The sequence below is a fragment of the Canis lupus genome, chromosome 16 (genome assembly GCF_011100685.1).
Source record: "Canis lupus familiaris isolate Mischka breed German Shepherd chromosome 16, alternate assembly UU_Cfam_GSD_1.0, whole genome shotgun sequence".
NCBI lineage: Eukaryota > Metazoa > Chordata > Mammalia > Carnivora > Canidae > Canis > Canis lupus.
In genome coordinates, this window is record NC_049237.1 from 47,775,645 (window position 1) to 47,788,297 (window position 12,653).

Consider the following 12,653-nt stretch of genomic DNA (forward strand, 5'->3'; position numbering starts at 1 on the left):
CAGGGCTCCCAGGGGCCTGGCTCGCTCTGCAGATTTCCAGCATCCCTGTCCCTTCCCCGGCTCAGCCCCGCGCGGGCAAAGTGGCAGCTGTTAGAAGGGAATGATCTCATTTTCCCCCCATACCAAACCCAGCCAGCTATCTGCATTCACTCCTGGATGCTTCCAGAACCTAAGCACCACCACGTTATGATTTTTGTTTTGTCCTCATCCCTGTTTTATTCCCGAGGACTGAAAGCAGCACCTTGTAAAGTAATAGGTGTATGAGAAATATTTTAATATAAAAGAATTGTAACCCCGTCTTCCTTTTTGACGCAGGAGCTAGAACCGTCCCCGTGGCTGAGATGAACCCCTCACGGGTGCTGGTTCTCACTCATCCCCTCCCGCCTATTCAGATTTCTCTCCTGCAATAACCCCCATCTCCTGACAGCACGTGTCTGTCCCCTTCTAATGGAATATTCCAATTGGCATACGATGCTATATTGTCTCCTTGAGTTAAAATCCTCCCTTAGCTCACCCACACCCTCAGCTACACCCTTGCTTCCCTTTACATCAAAACTTGAGTTGCCCTGGGGCACCTGGGGTGGGGGCGGGGGTCAGTCAGTTAAGCGTCTGTCTGCCTTCTGCTTTGGCTCAGGTCTTGATCCCAGGGTCCTGGGATCGAGCCCTGTGGGGGACTGCTTCTCCCTCTCCCTCCGCCCCTCCTCTGCTCGTGCTCTCTGAAATGAATAAAATCTTTAAAAAAAAAAAAAAACTTTTGTCCGCAACTGCTGATTCTACTTCTGTTCCCTTCTGCTCCCAACCCACTCCAAGCAGCTCCTCATCCCCCAACTCACAGCCTGTTAACTCCGCAATTCTCCCAACCTAGTGACTCATGGTCATCCTATTTGAGCAGCACTTGAATGAGTGACCATTCCTCTCTTGAAACATGTCACTTTCATCCTGCTGTGTCACATTTCTCTGCTTTCCGTCACGGAGAGATCTGAAGTCTCCTCTGCTGGCTCCCCTTCCAAATGTTTTAGTGCCCCACGGCCCACCCCGCCCTCTTCTGGACCTACGTGGCTGCTACTCAAGCTGTGGGTTCCCGGCCAGCAGCAGCAGCAGCCCCACTGAGGAACCTGTTAGAAATGCAGTTTCTCGGGCCCCACACCAGACCTACTAATTCCGAATCTGCTTTTAACAAAAACAGGACTCTCAGCCACATTAAAATTTCAGAGGCACTCATCTGTTTACAAGTGATTTCAGTCACAAGGCTTTAAACTCTATTCATAGGCTAACTCCCAAATGTTTAGCTCCCCGCCCCTCCCGCAATCCCATGCTGGATTTTAGGAGAAATTCAAACCCAAATGCAAACAGAAATCTTAATTTTCCCCCTCAAGCAAAAAAACCGGAGTCGTTCTCTTTGCTTTCTAATTGCTGGGCCAAAATCCTCCTGTTGGCAGTTGTTGAAGATGCAGAGTCCTATCATCCTGGTCTAAGCTATCAGTATTTCTGGTGCAAGGACTTTTTTTTTTTTTTAATATTTTATTTATTCATGAGACAGAGAGAGGCAGAGACAGGCAGAGGGAGAAGCAGGCTCCTTGAAGGGAGCCTGATGTGGGACTTGATCCCAGAATTCTGGGATCACGACCTGAGCTGAAGCCAGATGCTCAACCACTGACCCACCCTGGCGTCCCTGGTGCAAAGACTTCTGAAAAAGAATCTCTTGACACTCCCTATTTTCATCAAGGCTCCCTATGATACACATTACATGTAGCATGATCGGAGTGATCTTCAAAGAATTCTTCAATATAAACTCACTTATGAACTCTCCAGTATAAGCCCTTCCCAAACTTCCCACTATGGCTTTCAAGAGTCCAGTTTTCTAGTACTTTCCACACTGTGTCAAGTGCTCTAGTCAAACTGACAAGCTGGTTTTACTCTTCCCTCCCTTAAACTTCCTTATTTCCCTCTAGTCTCAGCTCAAAAGTCACTTCTCTCCAGAACTTTAATCACCATTAATTAAGACTCACCTCTCTTCCCAACGATTGTGTTACGGGGGCTTTACTCCCCTCCTACAGTCACCTACCGTCACATCTATCTGGCTTCCCACCAAAATGTCTGGCCTATGAGCAAGGACTTTTTAAATCACCACTGCTTAGAAACAGTGCCCAGCATAGAAGAAGCACTCAAGTGTTGAGTCTTCAGTGTTAGCAGACCATTGGGGGCAAGGGACAACCTCCTGTGTATCTATCAGATACGTGCTTATATCTGACCTTATATATAGGTCTTATATAGACCTTATAGATATATAGACCTTATATGTGCTTCAGAGTCATATAAATCTAGATGTAGAGAAGCCACCTACAGTTTTCAATAGGTTCAAATCTTCATAATATGGCAGTTCTAAAACTTCTCTGTATATTAGAATCACCTGGGGATTTAACAATTCTAATGCTTCAGCCACATTCCAGATGAATTAGATCACAATTGCTTGGCGTGGGACACACGAATCTGTATTTCTTGAAGCTTTTGAGGTAATTCTACTGGTTTATAGCATGAGTTGATAACCATGGTATGAGCCAGCATATGAAATCTAGAATACTTAAAAAGAGAAATCCTAGTCAAAATGTTATGCAAACTTAAGACATTCCCAAGTGATATCGAAAACAAACAATTCATAAAAATAAAACTATCTCAAACATTAGGTCTTAAGGAGAGCGCATCTTCCAGGATTTTCCATGTCTGTTTTCCTATCAAGCCTAATCCAAATTTGGGTACTTTTATTATGAAGTGGAGTTTTTTCCTTCATATGCTGAGAGAAATTTAATGTATGAAAAAGTGTTGACTTCTACACAGTCACATCTGAAAGCTTTTGGAGACTTTGCACATATGGATATTTTTAATGGTGTCAGGTAAAGAGCTCATCCTAGTAATAAGGATGTAATCACTAAGACAAAATGCTGTATTCTCAAGAGAGAAAAGAATTTTTTTTTTTTACAACTCAACTATGTTACAATAAAATAAATTCTTCATCATGCTGTCTAATATTTCTCGCTCAAGAAGCAATATAACCAACTGGTTCCAGTCATCAAGCAAAATATCCTTAAGACAGAAGTTAATCAACTGTTGTGCATTTACCTGTCTCAAATATCACCTTTAAACCGTCTTCATATCTCAGAATGACGGACAAAATTAACAAAAGAGAAAAACAAGTCATTTGATTATTAAAATCCTCACTATAGTGCAAATACTATAGATTTCAAAAGAACCTTGGACATAGTTAAGCCAACCTCATATTACAGATGAATAACCTGACACCTAGATGAGGTGAAATAACATGCCTAAAAGTCACACAGGAGAGCTGGAAGAGAAAAAAAAAACTTTTTTTTTTTTTTTTTCCAAACAAGCAGACAGAATTTTTCACATGTTAATCAAAAAGAATCAAGATCATCAGATTAGGAAGAAATGAGGAATAAAAAGTATGTTACACATAGATTTAAAGAACTAGTCAATCTGCTGCCCCCTCCCCCAAACCAAAAAATTCTCCGAATATATGTTCGTATATCCATCAATATGCTTACCCTTAAAATATCAGAATCTCGGAAAATTCAATTTACAAATACATTATTAATTGCATTGTTATAATGAAATTAGTTCATTAAACGTGAAAACATCAAACAGCACCAATACCAGAAAGTTAAAGTGAATACACTATTACTTAAAATAATATATAATCACTGATTGGGACAGAAATCAACTATAGCCACTAGCAAAACTATTTCAACTCCTGTTTGATGTAAAGGCAATATTTTAAAGACCAGTGTGCGCCCTTTTTCCCACTGGCGGGCCTGTGGCTAGGCATCGCAGAAGTGGGTCACATGGAAAATGTTATTAAATAAGATGCATTTTTTAAAATTGCTCAACCTTGAACCATGATACTGCATAACCCCAAATTTTCCAATATAAGCCAATGGCACCATTTTTGGTATCCTAACTATGCTTAGCTGTCCCAATTAAAACAAAACAAAACACAACTCCCTTATTAAGCACTAGGTTAAATGGGTCTATGATGCAGCAGCAAGGCATTTACAAATGGGCTACTGACAGTGTATCAAAATGCTACTAAGGAAAATACAGCAGCAAATACTCTAATAAGAGCACATTATTCCACATGGAATCCCAAATTATTCTTATCTCTAGCTCCTGAGATTCTTGGAAGACTAGAGATGAACAAGTGTATGTATAAATGGGGCTAGGGAGAAAGAAGCTCCGAATGTAGTGTTCATATTTTAAATTACCCAAGATAATTTGAATGCTTACAGAGAACTCCAACTGTATCTAAATTTTTTAAAGCCCAGAGAACTAAAATGCTAGCAAAACTTTGGTGTTTACCCAAAAAACAGCTTTGTAGTTTTAAATGAAAATGAAATAGGCATGGTTTGTGAAGGTTTTATAATGTTCACACCACCCTCTCCCTATTCCCTGCTCCTTTCATCAGGTGATCTAAAGACTACCTGGTTTAAAATATTTGGTAATTCAGTGCAGAAAATTAAGGTCACAGACAAAGTACAACAACTTTTAATACACCATTAATACTAATGATTAAAAATTATTGCATAGTCTTATGCATTTACCCTAAAACATTTTCTGAAAGCAAATTCTGAAAGAATTATATAAAAGACAAATAACCTTTTAAAACGTGGATGGCATTTACTACCTCGATCTTCTATCCTTTTTTGCCTTGTCAGTACTTTTGTCCATTGTTTTCTCATTATCTCCCCTGCACTTTGGGCAATACCACTTCCCCTTTGGTTTATAGGTAAGCGAAACACACGAAAAGTGAAACCATTCAATTGGACACTGTTCATTGTCACATCCGATCATTTCCCCATAAGACACTTGGTTACACAAACAGTATGTAGGTTCATTGGGATCTATTGCAAACTCAACAGGTGATGCTTCCCTTTCCTGCTTGGCCTTGGAGCGTTTCTTTTTCTTGGCTGACTTGGATTTCTTTTCCTTAGGTGGCTGATCATCACAGTCTTCAATCCCATTCGTCATGTGACATAAATCACGGCTTTCACTGGTTCGCTGTCTGCGGGGTCTTCTCGAAGATCTTTCTGGTTGGCTGGAATCCATCTTTCCCTTATCTGAGGCCCGTTCACCTTCAGCAGGATCTTGAAAACACTGTGAATGCAACTCCATTTGCCTTGCCCGATTTTCCACCAATTCGAGCATCTGCGTGACAATCTGAATTTTTTCATCTCCCAATTCTTGACTATTGATTAATGCTCTCTGGAGATGCTGCTGTAGGCGTTTTTTCTGGTTTGAATCATCTTCTTTCTTATATTTTTCATAGACATCATCAATTTCCTTTAATGTTTCTAAAAATGTAAGAGAAAATCAGAACATTTGTGCATTAGCACATATAATATTTTTAAGTTAGCTATCTTTCACAGAATTGGTAAAGTTGAATGAACTCAAATCATAAAACCACACTCCTCTTGGCAGGTATACATTAAAAAACATTAATTCCCACAGAAAAACCGTATGTTATCCAATATGAAAGCATATTTAGAAATAAACTAGTAAGAATACAAAGCTTTCTTTTTAAATTTTATTTATTTAAACAGCTTTCTAATACTCATTAATCTATATTTAAAAGGATAAGAACAGTGCCTGTCTGGCTCAGTTGGTAGAGTGTATAGGACTCTTGATCTCAGGGTCATGAGTTCAAGCCTCATAATAGGCGCTGAGCTTACTTTAAAAAAAAAAAAAAAAAAAGGATAAGAAGAAATGTGTGCACTAATTAGTACTCAAACTATTTTACATGGGCAAGAACACTGTATGCCACTTTACAGTCTACCTAGTATTAAAGTCACCTGTATTTCATTTGAACCTCAAAACGACACTAATAATTTACATGCCAGTCTTCAACTGTTAAACTTAGGTTCTAAAACTAGGCTACAGATTACTGTCGAACTGTGTTTACAGGACTCCAGAGAGACATTACACCTTTACTTTCATATCATACCCCTGGACACTCTTAAACAAAGCAGACACAAGTTAACTTTTCCCACCATATTAGTTTTAATGGCTCTTTTATTTTATCATATGGGAGATTCTGAAAACCAAACTATTTCCAGAGTAGGTTTAGGTTCAGATTCTGGCATCAACTGACTAAGCTACTAACAAAATTATAGTAAAGTCAGCACTGGATCACTCTGCTTTTGTAGATAACTCAGCAGTTGGTTTTAAGCTTTTTGAACTGCTGATTTTGGTATTGTATAGCGTGTGGCACACAATTTAAATCAATTAAAAATGTCTGAGTCACTATAAAGTATAAAAAGTCTAAAAATATAGTTCCAGATGTCACCAAAAATTTACATAAGATTGTTTTTTATTCAAATCTGTTCTATTTCTTGTCCTTACGAGATATAAAGCTATCTAGAATGGTTGTCTTACTAAAGGTGGGGGAACAAAAATTAATTTACCACACCACGTGGCATATCACGGTTTTATATTCTAATAGTACTACCAGCACATGATATACCATTGTTTTACCTTCCAATATTATCAATGATAACAACAGAAATGTTAGACAAGTGCATACACTAGGGCTGTCTGCAAGAATGGTTAACACAAAGCAAGTAGTCAATACAACTCTTATGAATTAACTCCTCCCTAGAAATTATAAGTACTCACACTTGATGGATAACTGCTTAAGTTATCCATGGGATACATGACAAAGTGCTACCACACATTTGAGGGTACTCATACCTGCATAGCATATTTTAAAACAAAGGTCAGATCTAGCCCATTTGCCCAGCTACGTATGTAGGTGGCTTTCCTAAGAATATCACTTTTCTCCTGGAAAAATAATTATGTATTTTCCCCTCAGACATAAAACTTGAGGATTAAAAAATAAAGGTAAACCTTAAGCCTTATTTAAATATTCTGTACCTATCAGGAGTTAGAAGCTAATGATGTCATACAGGCACACTGATACTGTACATGAGAAAAATTCACATTTCTAGGACACCTTAATTACGTAATGAAAGAAGAGAGGAAACTAAGACCGACTAAGCCCCTTTTATGTGTTAAGGCTTTTCTCATTTAATCTCCAAAGCAAGCTCAATGAGGAAGGTATGTATAATTTCTGTATGTGAAGAAAATGAAGGTCAAGAGGTAACAACCCTAGACTTTGAACTCTGCCAGGTATGTACACCTGGCTCTGCTGTTTAAGCACTTTCTACTAAGCTCCACGGAAGGCACTTGAAATTAAGTATTAATTTTTAGTTCAATGGTTATTTACCCAAGAAATTACAAACAAGAATACCGGAACAAATATTGAAGTTCTCTAATAACCATATCCCATAACAAATACTTTTTTTCAATTGTGAAACTGTTGTCTTCATTTCCCTATTTCTAAGTTTTTAAGGTTACTTTTAAAGATTCTTCAGTAATTTCTGAAACTGTCTCAAATAGGTAGGAGAGAAACTTTTTTGACTTCCTATATTTTATATCACTAAATATTGCGGTAAGTATCAAACGCAAAAACAAAAAATACATAAGAACTAGCAAAGAAATAAAAACCATATGAAGTTGGATCCCGGAGCACACAAGCACATAAAGCTAATCAACATAAAACTGTGCAAGTGGAGCTTCGTAAGCATGGGCACAGACTGAAAACTAGATCCTTGTTTTTATATTAATCTTGAAAGTCACCAATCTTAATGGAGCCAAAAACATTTATAATCTCTCGATCTTTTAGAGCTTAATAGTGTTTCTCATGTTACCAAAGCCACTCAGGACAATTCTAGATGGTCAGGATGGCAGATTTCCCTGTAACCAATTTTCCCTCCCAATTCAAATGAAAATGGCTGAACTCTTGTAAATAGGTGTCCTTAAGGAAATGTAAAAATATGCAGTCTTTACAAACTTCACGGAGTTACTATGTGAAAAACAAAAAATGTTCAATCGACGATTCTCAAGCACACATGTATCTTCTTAGGCTACAATTCACGTCTGTGCTCCATGTCTGCAGAAAATACCTGGGGGGGGGGGGGGGCTTTTATCAAGTAGGTTTTAATAGAAAATTAATAATGGTACAAAAACAAGGATGTGCGCGAGAAGTAGGCATCCTACTTCCCCACCTACTTAAGTGAACAAGTCACTTCAATTCCTCGTGAATTTTAACTTGTCTGTAAAATGTTTACTTCATAGGATTACTGTGAGATAATGTTCTGGACCTGGCACAGCGATGATCCACGGTAAGTAACCACTCTTTCATTCTCTTCCCCCTCACGGAGACCGGTCCTATCAGCAAGCCTATCGTGTGGGTTAAGAAGGCAGAAATAAAGTATAGATTCGGAAGCACAGAGACACCTAAATATTCTAACACGCTGCAGGCCAGCAAACGTCACCCCAGAAGTGGGTTCCTTTGAAACTAAATCGTAACATTAGTGACCGGTCTAGAAAACAGAGGACGGGGTCCCAAGTCATCTTATTCAAGTCCGTACGGCTGTCTCCACATCACGTCCAAGGTCTAGTCCCCCATCAGGGTCATTAAACGCAAAACAGTTCCCCATATAAATTTCTCCCCTCCTAGTGGCAGACGAAAGGTCCACCAATACTGGATGACAAATGGTGCGCTCTGTCGGAAAGCCTGACTCCCTGCCTTGGGTTCCCGGGTCTGACCACGCAGGGTCGTTTTTGCCTCATCACTCAAACTTGCCGAAGGAGGGACCCGCGGGTTGAGGGACGCCAGGCGGTTGCCCAGTCAACCACCCACTTCCGCCTGGGGCCCGGAAGTGACGCAAGCCCCGGAACCTACGCGGGACCAGGGTCCGCGATGATCCCGGTAGCTGAGCGTTTCTTCGTCCTGAGTTGGTTCAGAAAGGGTCGAAAAACCACGACAAACACGTCCCAAACCTCAGCACTGACCCTGCCGGTTAGGAGCTAAGGTCCGCAAGGTTCCGACAGCGCCCCGCCGGCCAGCTCCGCCCAAGCCTTCCCGCGACCTGCCATTTTCGAGGCGGGCGGCAGCGCGCCCGCCCGCGCCCCGCCCACGCCCTACGTCACGCCCCAGGCCCCGCCCCCAGGGCCGGGAGGCCCTCCCCGCCACACACACACCCCTCTGCCTTCCCCCGCCGGGACCCCTCCCCTTTTAACCATTTGGCTGTAGGCGCCGGGGAAGGGCCGCGGCCCGGAACTTTCCCCGGGGCGAGAGAAGGGAACGTACTCGGTGCCCGAGCCCGGAGCCGGAGCGCCGAGGGAGGGACCTCCCCGAGTCCGCCTTCGCGGCCCTCTCTTGCTGCTCCCCCGCCCCCCCCCGCACGTTCCAATGCATCTGCTCCCGGGGTGGGGGCCGGAGGGGCGGGGGTGGGGAAAGCCAGGCCCCGGAGACCAGCGGGAGCCCGGCTGCGGCCGGCCGCTCACTCCCTCCACCCCCCGCCCGCTGCACGCTCCCTCGCCGGGGCCGGAGGGTCTGCGGCACGGGGCAGGCAAGCGCCGGAACAAATGCTGCTTAAAATGGCTGATTCCTCCGCACACCAGCTGCAGCCGCTGGGTCTGCAGCGGGGGCTGACGAGCGGCCCCCACCCCCACCCGCGATACCCCACAGAAGTCCTCGCCGACCGCGGCGGGGGGAGGGGGGGCCGCGAGCCCAGCCTCCAGACCCGCTCCTCCGTCCCCCTCCGCCGAGCCCCTCCGTGCGCTCGGGGGGGGGGGGGGGCCTGTCACTGGAGAAATGGAAAGTGGCACTTCCCCGGGCAGGGCAGGCTCGGAGCGACGGCGCCCGCAGGCCGGCGGGAGGACCCGCACTCGCAGCCGCGCGGCCCCCTACCTTGATATTTGTTGTCCAGCTCTCGGAGCACAGACACGTTCCTCTGCATGTCGTGGGGCAGCGACTCCACGCACTCGAGGTAGTCCTGCACGTAGCAGGTGAGCAGCCGGCTCCGCTCCCCGGTCAGGAGCGCGGCCGACGAGTAGAGTTGCTGCTGCTGCTGCCCTAACATCCTGCCGCCGCCGCTGCTGCTCCTCGCCGCCGCCGCCGCCGCCGCCTCCGCATCCAGCAGCCACACATGCACCAGCCACGGCCGCCGCGGCTCCTCGGCTCGGCAGCCCGGCGCCGCGGGGACGCCGGCAGCCGCTCGGGAGGGCACAGCCGAGTCCCCCGATCTCCACTCCCCCCAAAAGCAGCCTCACTCCCCGCCCCCGCGGGAACAAGCCCAGGGGCGGGGCGAGAGCGGGGCTCCCTCCTCTTTCCCCTCCCTCCCCAGGACTAGAGCAGCGGGGATCCCCCGGCGGAGCTGGCGCCGCGGTCCCGGGCGTGGACACCGCCGCCCCCCGCGGAGGCCCCGGCGCTAGCAATGCCGTCCCGTGGCCCGGGTCCCCATGACAAGCCCCTCGCCGCCCCCCTCTCCTCGCAGTCGCCCTCCGTGCCTGTCGGAGAGTCTCTCACTGGGCTGCCCCCGCCCCTCCGCCTGCGGCCGCGTCTGCGCCTGCGCAGGACTCGCTCCTAATAAGGCCGGGGGCCCGCCCCTACCGCCCTACCGGAGGGTTCGCATTCTCCCGCCTTCCCTCCGCCGCCCGGGCGATTGGTCTGTCGGCTCTCGGCCGCGGGGGGAGGGTGCGGAGGACGGCCAAACGGCAGGCTGCGCCCCGCCCCCTCTTAAAGGGGCAGCGCTGTCAAGCCCGCCTCTTCGCTCCGTGTCTGAATGGGACCGGGGAGGGAAGGCGGCTGGCTCCTTCTTCCGTCGTTCCCACGGGGAAGGGGACTCTCGGTGCGAGTCCCTCGGCCCGCTGTTACCGACATTTTCCTTCTGGGGGTGGGGGGGAGCGCCCTGGCGCGGCGCGGCAAGTCGCGGGGCTTTAAAAGAGCAGCGGGCGTCCGGCCGCTTCTCGCTACGAGCTGCAGGAAGGCCGGCGGGAACTACGCTACCCAGCGTGCAGCGGGCGCGGCTCCCGGCATGCTCGGCGGCCGTGTTCCCGCCAGGCCGCCGCCTCGACGCGGCCCGCGGGCCGGGCGTCCTCCTCCTCCTCCTCCTCCTCCCCTCCCGCGACGGCGGCGGCCTTCGCGCTCAGGGACGCCGCGGCGGGGGCAGAGGGCGAGGTAGGCGGCGCTCCCGGCGGGCCCCAGCCGCTTCTTCCTGTCCTCGCCGTTTAAATCTCCCTCCTGGCTTCAGCGCGCTGCCGCCCTGCCCCCGGGCCGGGGCCGGGGCGGGGGTGGGGGGGGTCTGCCGCGGCTCCTCTGCAGGATGCGTCCGCGGCCCGGCCCCCCGGGACTCCGCCGTGTCGCCCGCATCTGCCCCCTCCCGCTCCCCCACCCCCCACCCCCCAGAAACCTGTCTTGTCCAACACACAACCTTTAGAAAAGGATTTCCCCCTCCTCGGGGTGTCGGAACCGGGGAGCCTCACGTGGCCCCGCCCCCCGCCTCCATCAGTCCTTGCCCCGAGGCCGAGAACCGCAGGGGCTCGGGGGCGGGAAGCGGGGAGGCGAGCAGAGAAGCCCTGGTCCTCCTCCGTGCGGTCGACTTTCAGGGCTCAGGTTCCGCGCAGTGTTGGACGCGGCGGCCAAGCGGAGGGGCCGAGGTTGTGCCACAGGGACTCTCAGGACGGGATAACGTGGGACTCGGGGAGACGAAGCGGCCCTAAGGAGGACGAGCACGCGGAGAATTCCAGCGGCAGGTGCCTTCGGGTCAGACGGGAGACGTCAGGGGGCTGCCCCCCCGGATCCCCCCCCACCCCCGCCCCGCCGTGTCCGGTGCGTCCGCAGGGGTCCTCTGCAGAGCACTTTTGAAAACCCCTGTTTGTACGAGTGCCCCTCGACGTGCAAAGAGAAGTGCAGGCTCCGACCTGCAGGAAATTTTGCATTTCAAGGCAAAACAGGGCAAAACAGCCCTCCAGAAAACTCGGCCGCTTGGGAACAACAGAAAACCCTGCACGGGGCTGGGAGACGGCCTGGCGTTCTCCTGTGGCCCTCTTGTGGTCCTCGACTACTCGAATATTACATTAACCCAGGCGGTACCGTGCGGTGTGTTTCTGAGAACCGTCTAGGATTTCATTGCGCTCGGTCTTGAGCTCTTTCAGAGTCAACAGCCAGGTTAATGTCAAGAGCCAGTCATGTTAAAAATTGCATTTTACTGGTTTTTTACCTGAACCCTACTGTTTTGTTTTGTTTGTTTACTCATGGGTTTGATTCGGGTACTCTTTATTGGAGGCCCAGAATAATGCAAGATGCCCCCCACCCCCCTTTTTTTCTTTTTACTGATTCAGGTTAGGCACTGAATGTACCCATGGATTTTATTCAGCCTGAGAAGTAACCTGCAGGCAGACAGATAGGACACGTGGTTAGAACCTAGCAGTAAGAGAGGCGGAGACGCAGAATACTTAAGACTACCTCGTCCAGGAACCCAGAGCAAGAAGAGAGGAAAGGGGGCTGGGTATGATCATGAAGATCTTCTATACATTATTTTCACCTTTCATAACTCTGTTGAACAGGCTGAAGGGAAGCAAAAAAATCCAAATAGTGATTTTTTTTTTTCAGCTTGTGTTGGTCTGTGCCCATAAAGAACACTGTAATTTGTGTGTGTGAGAGAGAATTATTTTGGATGTGCTTTGTTTTGGGATATTGATTTATAAAAGTTTTTTTTTTAATGTTCCTCCTTTAT

General features: G+C 47.6%; 1 protein-coding gene and 1 long non-coding RNA gene across 2 annotated transcripts in view; one reads left to right on the top strand and one right to left on the bottom strand.

The window, feature by feature from the left end:
- Positions 1-2,856: 2,856 nt before the first annotated feature.
- On the bottom strand, positions 2,857-10,110 carry ING2 (inhibitor of growth family member 2). The gene is made up of 2 exons (XM_038560445.1): positions 9,827-10,110; positions 2,857-5,363 (listed from the first exon to the last, which is right to left on the bottom strand). Exons 1-2 carry the CDS (start codon positions 9,996-9,998, stop codon positions 4,693-4,695), a joined length of 843 nt encoding a protein of 280 aa, XP_038416373.1. The 5' UTR covers positions 9,999-10,110; the 3' UTR covers positions 2,857-4,692.
- Positions 10,111-11,317: 1,207 nt separating this feature from the next.
- LOC111090347 overlaps positions 11,318-12,653 on the top strand; it is a 73,505-nt gene continuing 72,169 nt past the window's right edge. The window contains exon 1 of the long non-coding RNA XR_005371653.1: positions 11,318-12,425. This is a non-coding gene — a long non-coding RNA (uncharacterized LOC111090347). The remainder of the gene's footprint in view (positions 12,426-12,653) is intronic.

Coding starts and splice junctions, on each gene's coding strand:
- ING2 (XM_038560445.1), bottom strand. CDS start 9,998: ATGTTAGGGCAGCAGCAGCAGCAACTCTACTCGTCGGCCGCGCTCCTG. Junction 5,364..9,826: donor GCTGGACAACAAATATCAAG/GTAGGGGGCCGC, acceptor TTACATTTTTAG/AAACATTAAAGGAAATTGAT.